Source organism: Anomaloglossus baeobatrachus (genome assembly GCF_048569485.1).
Source record: "Anomaloglossus baeobatrachus isolate aAnoBae1 chromosome 5 unlocalized genomic scaffold, aAnoBae1.hap1 SUPER_5_unloc_1, whole genome shotgun sequence".
Taxonomy (NCBI): domain Eukaryota; kingdom Metazoa; phylum Chordata; class Amphibia; order Anura; family Aromobatidae; genus Anomaloglossus; species Anomaloglossus baeobatrachus.
In genome coordinates this window covers 1,219,075-1,239,216 of record NW_027441784.1, presented here as the reverse complement: position 1 = coordinate 1,239,216, position 20,142 = coordinate 1,219,075, and the positions used below count along the sequence as shown (strand labels likewise).

Sequence of the window (20,142 nt, the reverse complement as noted above, 5' to 3'; positions counted from 1 at the left end):
TTTTGGGGCTCAGTTACATTGATCAATGCGATTGCTAAATATCTCCTTTTTCTTAATATTCATAGCAGGTATGCAATTCATTATTCACATGTTCAAATTAGCAAGTAGCATTTTTCATTGTATATTCCAACATTTTTCCATATGCTTGAGGCATTATACCATTATCTAAGTTTGATGTGCAGCCTTATTCTTATATATAGTATGTATTTTTGGCTTGCACTCATATATATATATTAGTGCTCACTTCAGTTATCCTATTCAGTTATATGTAGTTTTTTTTCTGAATGTGAACACAGCTCCGCCCCTTTCGGCCATGTTTTTTCCATCTCCTATATAAGAAAGTCCTTAGTTACCCCTCTCCACCCATAGCAGTTTTTAATTGCAATGAGATGACACACAGTTAGGGTCACAGAGCTAGGGACCCCAATATAGAGATATACCTTGACGAGGTTTTGGGGCTCAGTTACATTGATCAATGCGATTGCTAAATATCTCCTTTTTCTTAATATTCATAGCAGGTATGCAATTCATTATTCACATGTTCAAATTAGCAAGTAGCATTTTTCATTGTATATTCCAACATTTTTCCATATGCTTGAGGCATTATACCATTATCTAAGTTTGATGTGCAGCCTTATTCTTATATATAGTATGTATTTTTGGCTTGCACTCATATATATATATTAGTGCTCACTTCAGTTATCCTATTCAGTTATATGTAGTTTTTTTTCTGAATGTGAACACAGCTCCGCCCCTTTCGGCCATGTTTTTTCCATCTCCTATATAAGAAAGTCCTTAGTTACCCCTCTCCACCCATAGCAGTTTTTAATTGCAATGAGATGACACACAGTTAGGGTCACAGAGCTAGGGACCCCAATATAGAGATATACCTTGACGAGGTTTTGGGGCTCAGTTACATTGATCAATGCGATTGCTAAATATCTCCTTTTTCTTAATATTCATAGCAGGTATGCAATTCATTATTCACATGTTCAAATTAGCAAGTAGCATTTTTCATTGTATATTGCAACATTTTTCCATATGCTTGAGGCATTATACCATTATCTAAGTTTGATGTGCAGCCTTATTCTTATATATATTATTTACTGTAGCACATTTCGGAGAACTGGAGCAATGAATGGGAGATCAGAATTAACGAAGATGTAACTCTTAGGCTAGGAACGCACTTTGCGTTTCCACCTGCGTTTTAGGTGCTTTTTGGCTGCGTTTCGAGAAGCACCTTTTTAATGCCAAAATGCATGCATTTTGGTTTCCCGGCCAAGTCAATGAAAAATGTTGATTGTCCAACCGCACTTAGCGTTTCATTTGCATATTTTGTGGCAAAAACCATGCATTCAAAGAAAGAGCATGTAGTTGTTTTTGCCATTTTCGGTGCGTTTTGCTAACATTGGAGTCAATGAGAAATGGCATAAACCAAGATTCCCTCAAATTCCTGCGTTTTACCTGCTTTTTCATTGCAGAAAGCATGCGTTTTGGACTACCAAAACGCATGCTTTTTGATCATTAATATCATGATTTCATAAGTCCCTTTACACACACACACACACACACACACACACACATAGTCCGACAATTTAAATTAAGGAAAATAATATTTTATTGCAGTTTTTCCATAAAATATCATATTACCGCAATAATTTAATTAACATAATTTAATTTCATGTTTTTTTTTTTAAATTTAAGATTTGAAATTTTTTTTAACATTTTTTCTAAGATTTTGACTATTTAAACTTTATTAAGCAGTGTCTTTATGTTCAAAACACAACTATCAGAACCCAGGTGGAAACACAGATGAAAAGCGCTGAAAACGCATCAAATACGCGGCAAAAACGCATGCGTTTTAAACGCTAAATTTCAGAAAAAGGCAACTTTGGTCAAATCAATTAAGCCCAAAACGTGCGTTCTAAACTGCAAGTAAGTGAACGCAAAGTGCGTGCCTAGCCTTAGGCTGCTTTCACACTTGCGTTCATCGCAATCGGCCTCTCTCTGTCGGTCTCTCTCTCTCTCTCTCTGTCGGTCTCTCTGTTTGTCTGTCAGGGTCTCTCTCTCTCTCTGTCAGTCTCTTTCTCTGTCGGTCTCTCTCTCTCTCTCTGTTTGTCTGTCAGGGTCTCTCTCTGTCGGTCTCTCTCTCTGTCTGTCGGTCTCTCTTACTCTCTCTCTCTGTTGGTCGGTCTCTCTCTCTCTCTCTCTCTCTCTGTCTCTCTCTGTCGGTCGGTCTCTCTCTGTCTGTCAGTCTCTCTGTCGGTCTCTCTCTCTACCTAAGTATAGACACAAGGCACTCCCAAAGTTCTTGATGCTGTGATTTTATTTATCAGTGGATGTGCATAAATAACGTTTTCGGTCACAGAAGACCTTCATCAGTTGCACATGGGGAAACTGGATGGTGCTCCTGTCACAGCGCGGAATCGCATCGCAGCCCCCATGCAGCGGTGGATTCCGCGCTGTGACAGGAGCACCATCCAGTTTCCCCATGTGCAACTGATGAAGGTCTTCTGTGACCGAAAACGTTATTTATGCACATCCACTGATAAATAAAATTACAGCATCAAGAACTTTGGGAGTGCCTTGTGTCTATACTTAGTTTCTTGGCTTTGGAACCTACTAAGTGCACCCCTTTCCATCTACACAATATTCTCCATTTCAAGGAAGTGCCATTTGTTATATTCAAGACATCTCTCTCTACCTGTCGGTTTCTCTCTCTCTGTCGGTCTCTCTCTGTCTGTCGGTCTCTCTCGGTCTGTCGGTCGGTCTCTCTCTGTCTGTCGGTCTCTCTCTCTGTCGGTCGCTCTCTCTCTCTCGGTCTGTCGGTCTCTCTCTCGGTCTGTCGGTCGGTCTCTCTGTCTGTCGGTCGCTCTCTTTCTCGCTCTCTCTCTCACTCGCTCTCTCTCGCTCTCTCACTCGCTCTCTCTCTCGGTCTTTCTCTCGGTCTCTCTGTCGGTCTCTCTCTCTCTGTCGGTCTCTCTCTCGCTCTCTCTCGCTCGCTCTCTCTCTCTCTCTTGCTCTCTCTCTCTCTGTCGGTCTCTCTGTTGGTCTCTGTTGGTCTCTCTCTCTCTCTGTTGGTCTCTCTCTCTGTCGGTCTCTCTCTCTCTCTCTCTCTCTCTCTCTCTGTCGGTCTCTCTCTCTCTGTCGGTCTCTCTCTCTGTCGGTCTCTCTGTCGGTCTCTCTCTCTCTCTCTGTCTGTCGGGGTCTCTCTCTCTGTCTGTCGGGGTCTCTCTCTCTCTCTGTCGGGGTCTCTCTCTGTCTGTCGGGGTCTCTCTCAATTCAAATTCAAATTCAAATATGCTTTATTGGCAGGACCAAAATACATTTAGTGTTGCCAAAGCAAGAGAAATACAGTAAGTGTGGTGGGAGGGGATCAGGGTTATGGGGAGTTGGAGGACACAATTTGGGCTCTGACAGTCCATTTAGGGGTCTTAGGTTCCCCTCAGCTTATGACATGTGGTGACATATTGGGCGGCGATCTCCACCATTGATTCCTCTTCCCCCAGTAGGAAGCGGAGTTTCATGTCCTCATCCATGGATGGAAAGCCCGGGCTATGGGTGGTAAATTTCTGGAGGTGGGAGCCCCTCACTGCTGAGTATTTGTCACAGTGCAGTAGGAAATGCGTCTCGTCCTCCAGAGCCCCCTGCTGGCAGTGCTGGCACAGTCTGTTCTCTCGCGGTTTGTATGTCTGTCGGTGCCGCCCTGTTTCCACCTCTAGGCTGTGGGCACTCAGTCTGTACAGGCTCAGGGTCTGCCTGTCTTTGGGGTGGCGTAGCCTTTCCAGATATGGGGCCAGAGTGTAGTCCCTCCGCAGTGACCGGTAGATGGTGAGTTTCTGGGAGTTCTCTAATTCACTCTTCCAGTCCTCTATGTATTGCATCTTGCAGCTCTCAGAGATCTCTTTTATTTGGGCTTTTGTCAGGGTGTGTTGCTGACTTTGGCTGCCGGGGTTTCTGGCTTGCTCTGGGCTCCGGCTCAGCAGGGCTTTATGATGGTAGGAGCTGGGGTTGCTGTTCTGTATGTGTGCCTGGTGTGATAGCGCCCTCTTGTGTATAGTGAACCATAAGGGGAATCGGCCCAGCTCTGCCCTACAGGCTATGTTTGAGGTGCTGCGATGGACTTGGAGGAGATATTTACAGAACTCCATGTGGAAGACTTCGGTAGGGCTGGAATCCCACTTTGTGTGGTCTGGGTAGGTCACTGGGCCCCATACCTCGCTGCCATATAGCAGTATAGGGGTGATGACGCTGTCAAATATCTTGAGCCAGACTCTCACAGGTGGTTTGAGGTGGTACAGTTGTCTTCTGATGGCATAGAAGGTTCTGCATGCTTTTCCTTTCAGGGCTTCTGCTGCTTGCTTGAGGCTCCCGTTATTGCTTAGCTCCAGACCGAGGTAGGTGTAGCTGCTGGTGTTCTCCAGCGTGGAGCCATTTAATGTGAAGGAGGGAGTGTTTATTTTGTTCTGGTTCCTCTTCTGAAACACCATGACTTTGGTCTTCTTTTGGTTGATGGGAAGCGCCCATGTGGTGCTGAATGTTTCCAGTACTGCCAGGCTATCTTGGAGGCCTTTCTCGGTTGGGGAGAGTAGCAGGAGGTCATCTGCGTACAGCAGGAACTTCACCTCCCGGTCATGCAGACTGAGGCCTGGAGTGGGGGAGGACTCTAGAGCTGTTGCTAGTCCATTTATATAGATGTTGAATAGAGTTGGACTCAGGCTGCAGCCCTGTCTGACCCCACGGCCCTGTCGGAAGAAGGCCGTCCTCTTTCCGTTCACCTTCACGCTGCACCGGTTCTCAGTGTATGACCTCTTGATCACGTCGTAGGTCCTGCCACCTATTCCGCTCTCCAGGAGTTTCAGGAACAGGCCTGGATGCCACACTGAGTCAAAGGCCTTTTTGAAGTCCACGAAACATGCAAATATTTTCCCCTGTTTTTTGTCGTGGACGTGGGTCTTGATGAGGCTTTGCAGGGTGTAAATGTGGTCCGTGGTGCGGTGGTTTGGCATGAACCCAGCTTGGCTTCTGCTGAGGACGTCACCCTGGGTGAGGAAGGCGATAATCCTTTTATTAATGATGCTGTTAAACAGTTTTCCCAGAATGCTGTTGACACAGATCCCTCTGTAGTTTGCTGGGTCATATCGGTCTCCATCCTTGTAGATGGGCGTTATGAGACCTTGATTCCAGCTTTGAGGGAAGTAGCCGGCACTCAGGACGTGGGTGAATAGTTTAGCCAGTGCTGCATGTATATCTGGGGAACTGTATTTGATCATCTCTGGCAGGATGTCGTCACTGCCCGCGGCCTTCTTAGATTTTAGCAGTTTGATTCTGTCTTTTATTTCCAGCACACTGATTGGTATGTCCAGAGGATTTTGAAAGTCCTTGATTGTCTCCTCCATGTCCCTCTCTCTCTCTCTGTCTGTCGGGGTCTCTCTCTCTCTGTCGTGGTCTCTCTCTCTCTCTCTGTCGGGGTCTCTCTCTCTCTCTGTCTGTCGGGGTCTCTCTCTGTCTCTGTCTGTCTGTCTGTCTGTCGGTCTGTCGGTCGGTCTCTTTCTCTCTCTCGGTCTGTCGGTCGGTCTCTTTCTCTCTCGGTCTGCCAGCCGGTCTCTTTCTCTCTCTCTCGGTCTGTCGGTCGGTCTCTCTCTCTCTCTCTCGGTCTCTCTCTCTCGGTCTCTCTCTCTCTGGTATATTTCTGGAAGTGGGAGGCCCTCACTGCTGAGTATTTGTCACAGTGCAATAGGAAATGCGTCTCGTCCTCCAGAGCCCCCTGCTGGCAGTGCTGGCACAGTCTGTTCTCCCGCGGCTTGTATGTCTGTCGGTGCCGCCCTGTTTCCACCTCTAGGCTGTGGGCACTCAGTCTGTACAGGCTCAGGTCTGCCTGTCTTTGGGGTGGCGTAACCTTTCCAGATATGGGGCCAGAGTGCAGTCCCTTTGCAGTGACCGGTAGATGGTGAGTTTCTGGGAGTTCTCTAATTCACTCTTCCAGTCCTCTATGTATTGCATCTTGCAGCTCTCTGAGATCTCTTTTATTTGGGCTTTTGTCAGGGTGTGTTGCTGACTTTGGCTGGACTGGCTGCCGGGGTTCCTGGCTTGCTCTGGGCTCTGGCTCAGCAGGGCTTTATGATGGTAGGAGCTGGGGTTGCTGTTCTGTATGTGCGCCTGGTGTGATAGCGCCCTCTTGTGTATATTGAACCATAAGGGGAATCGGCCCAGCTCTGCCCGACAGGCTATATTTGAGGTGCTGCGATGGACTTGGAGGACATATTTACAGAACTCCATGTGGAAGACTTCGGTTGGGCTGGAATCCCACTTTGTGTGGTCTGGGTAGGTCACTGGGCCCCATACCTCGCTGCCATACAGCAGTATAGGGGTGATGATGCTGTCAAATATCTTGAGCCAGACTCTCACAGGTGGTTTGAGGTGGTACAGTTGTCTTCTGATGGCGTAGAAGGTTCTGCACGCTTTTCCTTTCAGGGCTTCTGCTGCTTGCTTGAGGCTCCCGTTATTGCTTAGCTCCAGACCGAGGTAGGTATAGCTGCTGATTTTCTCCAGCGTGGAGCCATTTAATGTGAAGGAGGGGGTATTTATTTTATTCTGGTTCCTCTTCTGAAACACCATGACTTTGGTCTTCTTTTGGTTGATGGGAAGCGCCCATGTGGTGCTGAATGTTTCCAGTACTGCCAGGCTATCTTGGAGGCCTTTCTCGGATGGGGAAAGCAGCAGGAGGTCATCTGCGTACAGCAGGATCTTCACCTCTCGGTCATGCAGACTGAGGCCTGGAGTGGGGGAGGACTCTAGAGCTGTTGCTAGTCCATTTATATAGATGTTGAATAGAGTTGGACTCAGGCTGCAGCCCTGTCTGACCCCACGGCCCTGTTGGAAGAAAGCCGTCCTCTTTCCGTTCACCATCACGCTGCACTGGTTCTCAGTGTATGAGTTCTTGATCACGTCGTAGGTTCTGCCACCTATTCCACTCTCCAGAAGTTTCAGGAACAGGCCTGGATGCCAAACTGAGTCAAATGCCTTTTTGAAGTCCACGAAACATGCAAATATTTTCCCCTGTTTTTTGCCGTGGACGTGGGTCTTGATGAGGCTTTGCAGGGTGTAAATGTGGTCCGTGGTGCGGTGGTTTGGCATGAACCCAGCTTGGCTTCTGCTGAGGATGTCCCCCTGGGTGAGGAAGGCGATAATCCTTTTATTAATGATGCTGTTAAACAGTTTTCCCAGAATGCTGTTGACACAGATCCCTCTGTAGTTTGCTGGGTCATACCGGTCTCCATTCTTGTAGATGGGCGTTATGAGACCTTGATTCCAGCTTTGAGGGAAGTAGCCGGCACGTAGGATGTGGGTGAATAGTTTTGCCAGTGCTGCATGAATGTCTGGGGAAATGTATTTGATCATCTCTGGCAGGATGCCATCACTGCCCGCGGCCTTCTTACATTTTAGCAGTTTGATTCTGTCTTTTATTTCCAGCACACTGATTGGTATGTCCAGAGGATTTTGAAATTCCTTGATTGTCTCCTCCATGTCCCTCAGTTTAGTCATTATATGCTCTTGTTCTGGGGTTAGGTCGTCTTCTGGGATATTCTTGTAGAGGCCCTTGAAGTAGCTGTGCCAGATGTTGCCATTTTGAATGTTGAGGGTGCTTTGCTTGGGACTTGTACCGATATGGCTCCATGTCTCCCAGAATGAGTTATCCTGGAGGGAGTCTTCGAGCTGCTGCAGTTTGTGGGAGATGTGCTTTTGTTTTTTCTCCTTGAGGGTTCGCTTGTATTGCCTCTGTAGGGTGTCATAGACAACTCTTAGCTCCTTGTTGTCCGGGTCTCTGTGTTTTTGATTTGAGGCTATCCTTAGGGAGTTGCGCAGTGTCTTGCATTCTTTATCAAACCATTTTTGGCCTTGTTTATTTGTAGGTCTCTTGGAGTTGGTCCTTCTGAGGCCTGCTAGCTCTGCCATGGTATATAGGATGTTATTAAAGTCGTTTACTGCCAGGTTGACCCCTTGCTGGTTTGATGTATAGGATTTTGTGTGAAAGTTTACAAGCAGCTCTTTAATCTCTGTTCTGTTGGTCATGTTGGTGTATTCAATGGCTAACTGTTTGGGCCACTTGAAGGATGGTGGCAAGTTGTGGAGACCGCTCAAGTGGGGCTTTTGTGTGGGTGACTTGTCCGTGGATCTCAAGTACAGCAGTGTCTGGTTGTGGTCTGACATGTGGGTGTCGGGGGTGACTATGAAGGCATTTATGTTTGCTAGGTCTATGTCTGTTATGGCATAATCCACTACACTGCTGCCCATGTGGGAGTTTAGTGTAAATCTCCCTAATGAGTCCCCCCTGGTGCGCCCGTTCAGTATATGCAGCCCCAAGCTGTGGCACAGGTTCAGCAGTGTTCTGCCGCTTTTATTCACCACTCTGTCATAGCTGTTTCTTGTTGTCTGTACTGAGTCACTGTAGAAGGGCTCATCTCCCAGGACATATGCGTTTCCGTCAGGTGACAGGTAGTCCTTCTCTGTACCCGTCCTGGCATTGAGGTCTCCACAGATGAGAACCCTGCCCATGGACTGGAATTGGGCTACCTCCCTCTGTAAGTCCTCATAGATGTCCAGCTTATAGTATGGGGATTCTGATGGAGGGATGTAGGCTGCGCAGAGGTAGATGTCCTGCTGAGAGGTGAGGATGGAGCTACTTATCCTCATCCAGATGTGGCTTTCTCCTCTTTTTATTGCCTTGATATGTTCTTGGATCTCCTCCTTGTACCATATTAGTATGCCCCCTGAGCAGCGGCTGTGTTTGGTGTTCTTGTTTTTCTGGGCGAAGACAGAAAATTCCTTGTATCCCATGGGTGCGAGATATTCCTCCTCTGCCCGGGCCCATGTCTCCAGGAGGATCTGGATGTCAATGTTCTTTAGCCTTTGTTTGAAGTCTGGGTCATTTGTCTTGGACCCAAAAGCTGAGGCATTCAGTCCTTGAATGTTCCAGCTGCTGATAACTAAGGATGTCATATTTAGTTGATATACCTTATAATGAGGAAGGATAGATTTTCATAGGACATAACCGGATTTAGTGGTGGGTTTGGGTGGCATATTTTAGTAGTGTCCCAAGAGTTTGCTGCACAATGTGTTGAGCAATGTCCTTATTTCTGCCATGTTGCTGCCCTCTGTTGCTTTGTATTGCCATTTTGGGGCATGTGGTCTTGTGTATTTCTGCCATCTCTGTGGACTCTCTCTGGGGGTCTTTGTGGGCTGCCATCTGTTTGGTGGGTGTCTTGCTTGTGGTCTTGGAGGTCTGTTTAGAACCATGTCCTTTAGCTCTTTTGCTAGATGGCTGACTCCTTGTTTATTGAGGTGTTTGTCATCATAGAGGTGATGAAGCGTTATTTCGGGGTGTCTTGCCAGCTGTATGTTTGGTGCTGAGGTAATACTGGTGGCCAGCTCTGAGTTGATTTGCTGGGTTATTTGTTGGTGTACATCTTTCCTTGGAAGCAGGGCAGACAGGATTTTTTTGGTTCTGGGGAATTCTCTCTCTCGGTCTGTCGGTCGGTCTCTTTCTCTCTCTCTCGGTCTGTCGGTCAGTCTCTTTCTCTCTCTATCGGTCGGTCTCTCTCTCTCTGTGTCGGTCTCTCTCTCTCTCTCTCGGTCTGTCGGTCGGTCTCTCTCTCGCTCTCTCTCTCTCTCTGTCTCTCGGTCGGTCTCTTTCTCTCTCTCTCGGTCTGTCGGTCTCTTTCTCTCTCGCTCGGTCTGTCGGTCGGTCTCTCTCTCTCTCTTTCCCTCTCTCTCTCTGTCGGTCTGTCGGTCGGTCTCTCTCTCTCTGTCGGTCGGTCTCTCTCTCTCTGTCGGTCTCTCTCTCTCTCTCTCTCTGTCGGTCTCTCTCTCTCTCTCTGTCGGTCTCTCTCTCTCTCTCTGTCGGTCTCTCTCTCTCTGTCGGTCTCTCTCTCTCTGTCAGTCTCTCTCTCTCTCGGTCGGTCTCTCTCTCTCTCGGTCGGTCTCTCTCTCTCTCGGTCTGTCGGTCGGTCTCTTTCTCTCTCTCGGTCTGTCGGTCGGTCTCTTTCTCTCTCTCGGTCTGTCGGTCGGTCTCTTTCTCTCTCGGTCGGTCTGTCGGTCGGTCTCTTTCTCTCTCGGTCGGTCTCTCTCTCTCTCTGTCGGTCTCTCTTTCGGTCTCTCTCTGTCGGTCTCTCTGTCGGTCTCGCTCTCGCTCTCTCTGTCGGTCTCTCTGTCGGTCTCTCTCTCTGTCTCTCTCTCTCGGTCTGTCGGTCGGTGTCTCTCTCTCTCTCTCTCTCTCTCTCTCGGTCGGTCAGTGTCTCTGTCTCTCTCTCTCTCTGTCGGTCTCTCTGTCGGTTTCTCTCTGTCGGTCGGTCTCTTCTTCTCATCCCCTCTCTCATACTCACCAATCACCGGCACGGCGCTGCACAGCTGTGACACTGCTCTGCTTTTGAAAATGCTGGCCGCTCATCATTCCATCTCATATTCACTGCTTCCCCGCCCACCGGCGCCTATGATTGGTTGCAGTCAGACGCGCCTCCACTCTTAAGTGACAGCTGTCTCACTGCAACCAATCACAGATGCCGATGGGTGGGTCTATACATGCAGTACAATAAATAATTAAAAAAAAAAAAAACGGCGTGCGTTCCCCCCCTAATTTTGATACTAGCCAAGATACGGCCACACGGCTGAAGGCTGGTATTCTCAGGATGGGGAGCCACACGTTATAGGGAGCCCCCAGCCTAAAAATATCAGCCAGCAGTCGCCCGGAATTGCCGCATCCGTTAGATGCGACAGTCTCGGGACTCTACCCAGCTCATCCCGAATTGCCCTGGTGCGGTGGCAATCCGGGTAATAAGGAGTTAATGGCAGCCCATAGCTGCCACCAAGTCCTAGGTTAATCATGGCAGGCATCTATGAGACACCCCTCATTATTAACCTGTAAGTGAAAGTAAATAAACACATACACCCGAAAAAATCCTTTATTTGGAATAAAAGACAAAAAATACCCTCTTTTACCACTTTATTAATCCCCCAAATACCCCTCCAGGTCCGACTTAATCCACATGAGGTCCCACAACGCTTTCAGCTTTGCTACATCAGAAGCTGACAGCAGCAGTAGAACACCGCTGCTCTCTGTGAGCTCTACGCAGAAACTGAAGTGAATCGCACTGTCAGCGGGGATGTCACTGAGGTAGTGCCTGTGTGTGTGCGGTGATGATGAGGGCAGTAGTGCCTGTGTGTGTGCGGTGATGATGGGGGCTGTAGTGCCACCATTGTGTGCAGTGATGATGGGGACGGTAGTGCCGATGTGTGTGCGGCGATGATGGTGGTAGTGCCTGCGTGTGTGCAGTGATAATGGGGGCGGTAGTACCTCCTTGTGCGGTGATTCTGGGGGCGATAGTGCCGCTAACGGATTCCTGCGAAATAATGCATCCGTTGGGTCAGTTAGCAACACAAAAATTGACGGATGCGTCGTTTCGACGTAGCAATGGACCTGGCGAATGAGACACAACGCAAGTGTGAAAGCAGCCTAAAGGGGGCTTTACAGGCTACGATATATCAAACGATATGTCTGCGGGGGCACGTCGTAAGTGACGCACATCCGGCATCATTTAATATATCGTAGCGTGTGACAGCTACGAGCGTCTGTTAACAAGCAAAAATACTCACCTTATCGTTGCTCGTTGACACGTCGCTCATTTTCAAAATATTGAATGTCCTTCTCTGCGCCGGTTGTTCATCGTTCCCGGGGCAGCACACATCGCTCCGTGTGACACCCCGGGAATGATGAACTGCAGCTTACCTGCGTCCTGCCGGCAATGAGGGGGGAAGGAGGTGGGCGGGATGTTTACGTCCCGCTCATCTCCGCCCCTCAGCTTCTATTGGCCGGCCGCTGTGTGACGTCGCTGTGACGCCGAACGTCCCTCCTCCTTCAGGAAGAGGATGTTCACCGCCCACAGCGAGGTCGTTTGGAAGGTGAGTACGTGTGACGGGGGTTTACTAGTTTGTGCGACACGGGCAACAAATTGCCCGTGCCGCACAAACGATGGGGGCAGGTGCGATCGCAAATGCGATCGCACGATAAATCATCCCGTGTAAAGCAGGCTAAAGATATCGAAATTGTACAACAGATTCAGAATACATTTTTTGCTAATTTAATTTCTGATATTATGGTTTAAAAAAATAAATGTAATTTCAAGATATCATTAAGAAATAATAACTTTATTTTTAGCAGATGACTGTATTGGGAGTTCAGATGGAAATCTAATATCTTCAGAATTTAAAACAGATGATCAAAGTATCACACATGCTACATATAAAGAGTATGCTGTTGTCACAGATATACCTCCAGTCCTTCCTCGGAAAGCTTTATCATCTGATTTTTTCAAACAAGTCCAAAAGTCCGATTTATCACAGAATTTTAAGCAAAATAAAAGCTACAAAAGGGATGTGGAACATGTAACTGCTCCTGCAAGGAAGAAACCATTTTCATGTTCAAAATGTGGGAAATGTTTTAATTGGAAATCAAAGCTTGTTAGACATCAGAAAATTCACACAGGGGAGAAGCCATTTTCATGTTCAGAACGTGGGAAATGTTTTACCAAGAAATCAAAACTTATTGAACATCAAAACACTCACACTGAAGAGAAGGAATATTCTTGTTCAGAGTGTGGGAAATGTTTTACTTTGAAATCACATCTTAATAGCCATAAAAAAATCCACACAGGAGAGAAGCCATTTTCATGTTCAAAATGTGAGAAATGTTTTATCACAAAATCAGATCTTAATAGCCATCAAAAAACTCACACAGGGGAGAAGCCATTTTCATGCCCAGAATGTGGAAAATGTTTTACTCGGAAAATAACTCTTGCTAATCATCAAAAAATTCACACAGGGGAGAAGCCATTTGCATGTTCAGAGTGTGGAAAATGTTTTATTTGGAAATCGCATCTTGTTGAGCATCAAAGAATTCACACAGGTGTGAAGCCATTTTCATGTTCAGAGTGTGGGAAATGTTTTATTCGGAAATCAGATCTTGTTGCGCATCAAAGAAATCACACAGGGGAAAAGCCATTTTTATGTTCAGAATGTGGGAAATGTTTTAATCGGAAATCATATCTTGTTATACATCAGAAAATTCACACCGGAGAGAAGCCATTTTCATGTTCAGAATGTGGGAAATGTTTTAATCGGAAATCATATCTTGTTATACATCAGAAATTTCACACCGGAGAGAAGCCATTTTCATGTTCAGAGTGTGGGAAATGTTTTATTCGGAAATTAGAACTTGTTTGGCATCAAAGTTGTCACACAAAAGAGAAGGAATATTCTTGTTCAGAGTGTGGGAAATGTTTTACTAAGAAATCATATCTTAATATCCATCAAAGACACCACACAGGGGAGAAGCCATTTTCATGTTCAGAATGTGGGAAATGTTTTATTCGGAAATCACACTGTGTTAGCCATCAAAGATCTCACACAGGGGAGAAACCATTTTCATGCCCAGAATGTGGTAAATGTTTTACTCGGAAAATAACTCTTGCTAATCATCAAAAAATTCACACAGGGGAGAAGCCATTTTCATGTTCAGAATGTGGTAAATGTTTTATTAGCAAATCACATTGTGTTAGGCATCAAAGATCTCACACAGGGGAAAAAACATTTTCATGCCCAGAATGTGGTAAATGTTTTATTAGCAAATCACAACTTGTTTACCATCAAAAAAATCACACCAAATAAATCATTGTTATGTTCTGAATGTGGAAAATGTAATTCTCAGAAATCAGATCTTGTTAAACATGTGAAGAAGCCGCACAGGGAAGGAACCTTTTTCATGTTGTGAATAATTGAAATGTTTAAATGGTAAATTAAGTTTTGCCGACCATCAGAAAACCAACAGAGTGGAGCAGCCATTCTTACTTTCAGAATTTGCCAAATGTTTTTTTTATTTATTTATTAATCAGGTCATGTTGTCAGATGGCTCACATAAGAGAAGCCATCATAATGTACCATAATTCAAAGAGTTTTATCCAAAAATTGGCTACAATTGCTCAAGTAAGAATTGGTGAGGGAAAGAACCATTTTCTTTCTTTTTAAACCTATCATATTTTTCGGACCATAAGACACACTTAGGTTTTGAAGTAGGAAAATAGGGAAAAAGATTAAAGCAAAAAATGTGGTAATGGTGCACTGTTATGGGGGGATCTGCTACGGACACTGTTACAGGGGTAATATCTCCCAATTTTTAGCGCAGTGTCTTTGACGACTTTCCCTTTAAAATAGTGCTTATCACAAATCTGCGGCTTCTTTTTTATTTACTAAAGCAGAAGAGAGCCGCAGATTAGTGAATTTTCTAAATGTAATCCAGTACCAAAACTTTTGGAAATGCCCCTAATGTCCCCAAAATGAACTTCCAGGTTGCGAGATCCCACAACCCTCATGGATCTTTCTCACCGTGAAAGAGTGAGCTCAAAGACCCCAGCGCTGCAGCATCCTTCTTAAGCAGTTCAATAAAACCTTAAGGCCATGTTCACAGGTTGCATCCTGTACCTTGCAGTTAAAAACACATCGTCAGGCAGAATTTGTCAATGTCAAATTTCTTTGTAACCACAAAAACGCAGGAAAACTGCATGCGTTTTTCTTGCGTTTTTGCCACGTTTTGACCACGTTTTACATGCTTTCAGTGCTTAAAATGGGATGCATTTTCAAAACAAAGATACTACTAAATAAAGTTTGCACATTCAAACACTAAGAAAAAAAAATGGAAAAAAACCCAAACATCCTTTAAAACAAACATTATAATGATAATTTTCATAAAAAGATTGAGATTTAATATTTGTTAAAAATAAATTTATCTTATTGTTTTACACTTTTTTTTTTTTTTTTTTTTTTAAAGTCGGGCTGCATGTGAGGGCAAAAGGAAACCTCTTGACCTCACTATAATGCTAAAAACGCATGCTTAAATTTTGTTAAAGCATGCGTTTAGCATCAAAAAAGTATGTAAAACGCTTGAATTTTGATTTTGGATGCATTTTGATAATTCTCATTGACTTCAATGTTAGTAAAGCGCTGCTAATTTGGCAAAAACAATTGACATGATGCTTCTTCAAACAGAGATTTTGACAAATTTTACGCACCTAAAATGCTGCATTTTTAAAAGCATTGTGCGCACAAGAAAGCCCAAATTTCCATAGACTTTGCCTGGATATCAAAACGCATGAAATTTGGCATGAAAACGCTGCAGCTCAAAACGCTGCGGAAACGCATGAAAAAAACGCAACGTGCGCAAACAGCCTTAAAGAGTGTGTGACCGCGCCGGATTAGTTGAAAGATCAGTGTCTCGTGCTTAGAGCAGCTGCAGAGATTTGTGGGATCCTGCTCTACATACTGAAATCCCACAAAATGGAAATTCGGGCTCAACTCTGCTAGTAAGCTGGGTATTTTAAGAGCCTTTAGGAACATTTGTGAAAGGTTTTGATACTGGATTATATTTCACATCTCTAGAACATCTCTAGAATCCGCCCCTTTCTCACAATGGAAACGACAAAAACCCTCACCGTGGCCCTGATCCATTCTCACCTTGACTACTGTAACTCTATATTAATTGGTCTCCCCCTAACTAGACTCTTTTCTCTACAGTCCATCCTTAACCCCTTCACGACCGCGGGCAGTAAAATTACGTCCTATTTTAACGTGACTTAACGACCAGGGACGTAATTTTACGGCCTAAATTTCATTTGATTGCCGTGGCCATAGCAACGGCTTTCAAATGATGTCCCCTGCTGTTTCTTACAGCAGGGGACCTTTGCTTGACCCCAGGGGGGGTGGCATCGCCACCCCCCCATAGGCGATCGATGTGATTGGCTGTTCAAATCTGAACCGCCAACCACATCGTTCGCACTAATTTCGGCAAAAATAATGCCCGAATTAGTGCGATACTGTGAGATCCTGCTATGATCTATTGTAGCAGCTACAGCAGATCATAGATGGATCTCCAACATGTCGCCCCCAGCCCCTGCAGCACTGATTGGAGCGATCGTGCTATGACGCGCAATCGCTCCAATCAGTGTGCAGTGGGGCGGTCTGATCTGCGGGTGGCCGCCCTCCCCAGGCCTGTCCTGGTCTGGGGACCCTCCCCCAACATGTCTGCAGCGTGGAGTGGCTGGTACTTTTGGTACCACGCCACCGCTGCTGCCGCCGTCGCCTCTGATGTCACCGCCGCTCCTGCTCCAATGGTAAGTATTCCGCTCCCTGCGCGCTCTCGTGAAGGCCCCTGCGTGCTCCCTTGAAGGCCCCTGCCCGTGCCCCCCCCCCCCCGATCTGCCCCCCCTATGCCCCGATCTGCCCCCCGGCATCCCGATCTGCTACCCACGCGATCTGCCTGCCTCCTCTGTCATCTCTATTTTGCTTCCAAGGTTCCTTCCTTCTGCCTTTGCTTCTCCGCCCCCTCTGCTCTCCCTCTGCCCCCCCTCTGTCCCCTCCTCTCCCCATCCCCCTCTGCCCCACCCGACGTCCTCTTACCTGCCTTCACGGCGGGTCGTCCGAGGTCTTCACTGGCCCGATCACATCTGCCTCCATCGCTGGGTCCTTCTGCTGATCTGTCCAACGTCCTGCCTGCTGCTGGTGTAAAGCTGTCTATCTCACTGCCTTCTTGTTCCTCTGCAGCTCTTCTGGTCAGTGATCCTCTTGGTACTGTGAGTATAACTTTTTTTTTTTCTTGTATCCTGTCCATTTTTACACTTCATCCGTCCGTGCGTCCCGCCAAGCGCTGATCAGGGATGCAGATAATAGATCTGCATCCATGGTCAGTTTTTGGCGTGACTTTTTTCCGTATTCGCGATGCTTTTTGTATCGCATCCATCCGTGCATCCCGCCGAGCGCTGATCAGGGATGCAGATAACGGATCGGCATCCCTGCTCAATTTTTGATGTGACTTTTTTCCGTATTTGCGATGCTTTTTGTATCGCGTGCGTCCCGCCGAGCGCTGATCAGGGATGCACATAACGGATCGGCATCCCTGCTCAATTTTTGGCGTGACCTTTTTTTTCCGTATCCCCAACGCTTTTTGTATCTCATCCGACCGTGCGTCCTGCAGCGGCCGATCAGTGCACCGCGTCTGTGCGTTTGAAAAGTTAAATGGCGTTCGTTCTCTTCTGAACCCCACCATGTGCCCAAACAATTACTTTCCACCACATATGAGGTATCTACGTACTCAGGAAAAATTGCACAATATGTTATATGGTACATTTTTTCCTGATACCCTTGTAAAAAAAAAAAGCTACCTGGTTGATACAAAAATTTTGTGGTTAAAAAAAAATAATAATTTTCACGGTTCAACGTTATCAACTTCTGTGGAGCCCCTGGGGGTACAAGGGGCTCACCAAACATCTAGATAAATTCCTTGAGGGGTCTAGTTCCGAAATGGGGTAATTTGTGGGGGAGCTCCACTGTTTAGGCACCATAGGGGGTCTCTAAACGTGACATGGCGTCCGCTAATGATTCCAACCAATTTTGCTGTCAAATGGCGCTCCTTCTCTTCTGAGCCCTGCCATGCGCCCAAACAATTACTTTCCACCACATATGAGGTATCTGCGTACTCAGGAGAAATTGCACAATACGTTTTATGGTGCATTTTTTCCTGATACCCTTGTGGAAAAAAAAGCTACCTGGTTCATGTGAAAGTTTTGTGGTGAAAAAAAAAATTGTATTCATGGCTCAACATTATCAACTTCTGTGGAGCCCCTTGGGGCTCGCTAACATCTAGATAAACTCCTTGAGGGGTCTAGTTTCCAAAATGGGGTCACTTGTGGGGGAGCTCCACTGTTTAAGCACCATAGGGGGTCTCCAAAACGTGACATGGCATCCGCTAATGATTCCAACCAATTTTGCTGTCAAATGGCGCTCCTTCTCTTCTGAGCCCCGCCATGCGCCCAAACAATTACTTTCCACCACATATGAGGTATCTGCGTACTCAGGAAAAAATGCACTATAAATTTTATGGTGAATTTTTTGCTGATACCCTTGTGAAAAAAAGCTACCTAGTTGAAGCAACCGTTTTGTGGTAAAAAAAATTAATTTTCTTTTCACAGCTCAACGTTATAAACTTCTGTGAAGCCCCCAGGTGTTCAAAGTGCTCATCAAACATCTAGAAAAATTATTTGAGGGCTCTAGTTTCCAAAATGGGGTCACTTGTGGGGGAGCTCCATTGTTTAGGCACCTCAGGGGGTCTTCAAACCCGACATGGCGTCCGCTAATGAGTGCAGCTAATTTTGCGTTCAAAAATTCAAATGACGCGCCTTCCCTTCCGAGCTCCGCTGTACGCCCAAACAATTGATTTTTACCACATATGGGTATCAGCGTACTCAGGAGAAATTGCACTATAAATTGTAGGGTGCATTTTCTCTTTTCTCCCTTGTGAAAAGTAACATTTTTGTGTTAAAAAGTAAAATTTTCATTTTTTCCTTCCACATAGCTTTGGTTCCTGTGAAGCACCTAAAGGGTTAATAAACTTCTTGGATGTGGTTTTGAGCAGAGTGAGGGGTGCAGTTTTTAGAATGGGGTCACTTTGGGGTATTTTCTGTCACCTCGGCCTCTCAAAGTCACTTCAAATGTGATGTGGTCCCTAAAAAAAATTATTTTCTAAATTTTGTTGGAAAAATGAGAAATCGCTGATGACCTTTGACCCCTTCTAACTTCCTAACGAAAAAAATTTTGTTTCGAAAATTGCGCTGATGTAAAGTAGACAAGTGGGAAAGTTTATTTAGTAACTATTATGTGTTACATATCTCTCAGATTTATGTGCATAAATTTTAAAAGTTTGAAAATTGCGAAATTTTCAAAATTTTTGCAAAATTTCTTAAATTTTCACAAATAAACGCAAAAATTATCGGTTTAAATTTACCACTGACATGAAGTACAATATGTCACGAAAAAACAGTCTCAGAATTGCCAGGATCCGTTGAAGCGTTCCAGAGTTATAACCTGTCAAAGTGACACTGGTCAGAATTGCAAAAAATGGCCCGGTCATTAGGGTGTTTTAGTGGCCGGGGGTGAAGGGGTTAATGCAGCAGCCAGGGTCACCTATCCGATATTTTGACACATAGCACCTCAGGCCATAAATTTGGACTTTCGCCAGTATTTGTTATCACATCTACATTCCGTTCCTTTGTATCAGTCTTCAGCTGCTGACCTTGATATACACATATTTGCTTTCCTGATTCCAGCAGTAATCAGAAAACAGACTCTTCCTTCTTACTCATATAAAAAAAAAAGTTTGGTTATAGAAGAGTCATTGTATTCTCACAGTAGAAAAGCAAATAGAAAAATATTCTGCATTCTCACAGTCCCCCCTAAAATACTTTTCTATCTGATTCCCTAAATCTATCCCTTTGAATCGGACTTAACAGGATTGAGATTAATGATCCCTTTTGGAGTATTCCCCTTTGTACCTGGATTTCTCAGGACCAAAAGATTCCCATTATCCCTGTTAGTTCCCTGTACTGTCATTATTTTCCTATGGCATCAATATAAACATAGGGGGTCTAAATTTCCCTTGATCTGTACTTCCCTTCTATTTCTATGTATACCCGCAGATTGTGAGGCTCCTGCTCCCTCAGAGATTATGTGAAAAGGATTAAGAACCTTGGCTTGGGTACACTGTCCTAGCCTTGTAGGTCCCCCAAACAAAATCTCATAGGGAGTTAGCCCTATAGATTGGCGTGGGGTGTTTCTGACTGAGTACATGTGTGGCGCCCTGGACAAGCCAGGTCGTCACAGGTACTACACCAACACACCCCACACCCCGGCTAGGCACACCTAGGTCAAACACAAATCCTTGTTGCCTTCCTCCAGGGGCTGATGTCCACACCAGGGGGTGGGCCAGGCGGTTGGTCCCGCCCACCAAGGAGTTCACAGTCCTGGAAGCAGGAAAAGGCAGTTAGATGAGTTTGGAGAGTGAAGTGGTAGAGGAGCAGACTGACCGTGTCCGGGTGCGTGGCCCGGGCACATACAGCAAGGTTGGCAGACGGTGGTGACCGTCTGCAGGAAAGGCTGATTGGAGTGAACCGTAAGGACCAGGGATGGGCGGTGGCCCGCCGATACCGGATCGGGGAGTGAAGAGAAGCCAGCACCATTCGGCAGGGCCTACGGACCCCGACCAGGCTA

General features: G+C 45.9%; 1 protein-coding gene across 1 annotated transcript in view; it reads left to right on the top strand.

Moving 5' to 3' along the window:
• Positions 1-20,142, top strand: part of LOC142258751 (uncharacterized) — a 152,954-nt gene that overhangs the window by 110,906 nt on the left and 21,906 nt on the right. The window contains 1 exon segment of the mRNA XM_075331359.1: positions 12,511-13,730. Coding sequence (XP_075187474.1) covers positions 12,511-13,730 — 1,220 coding nt within the window.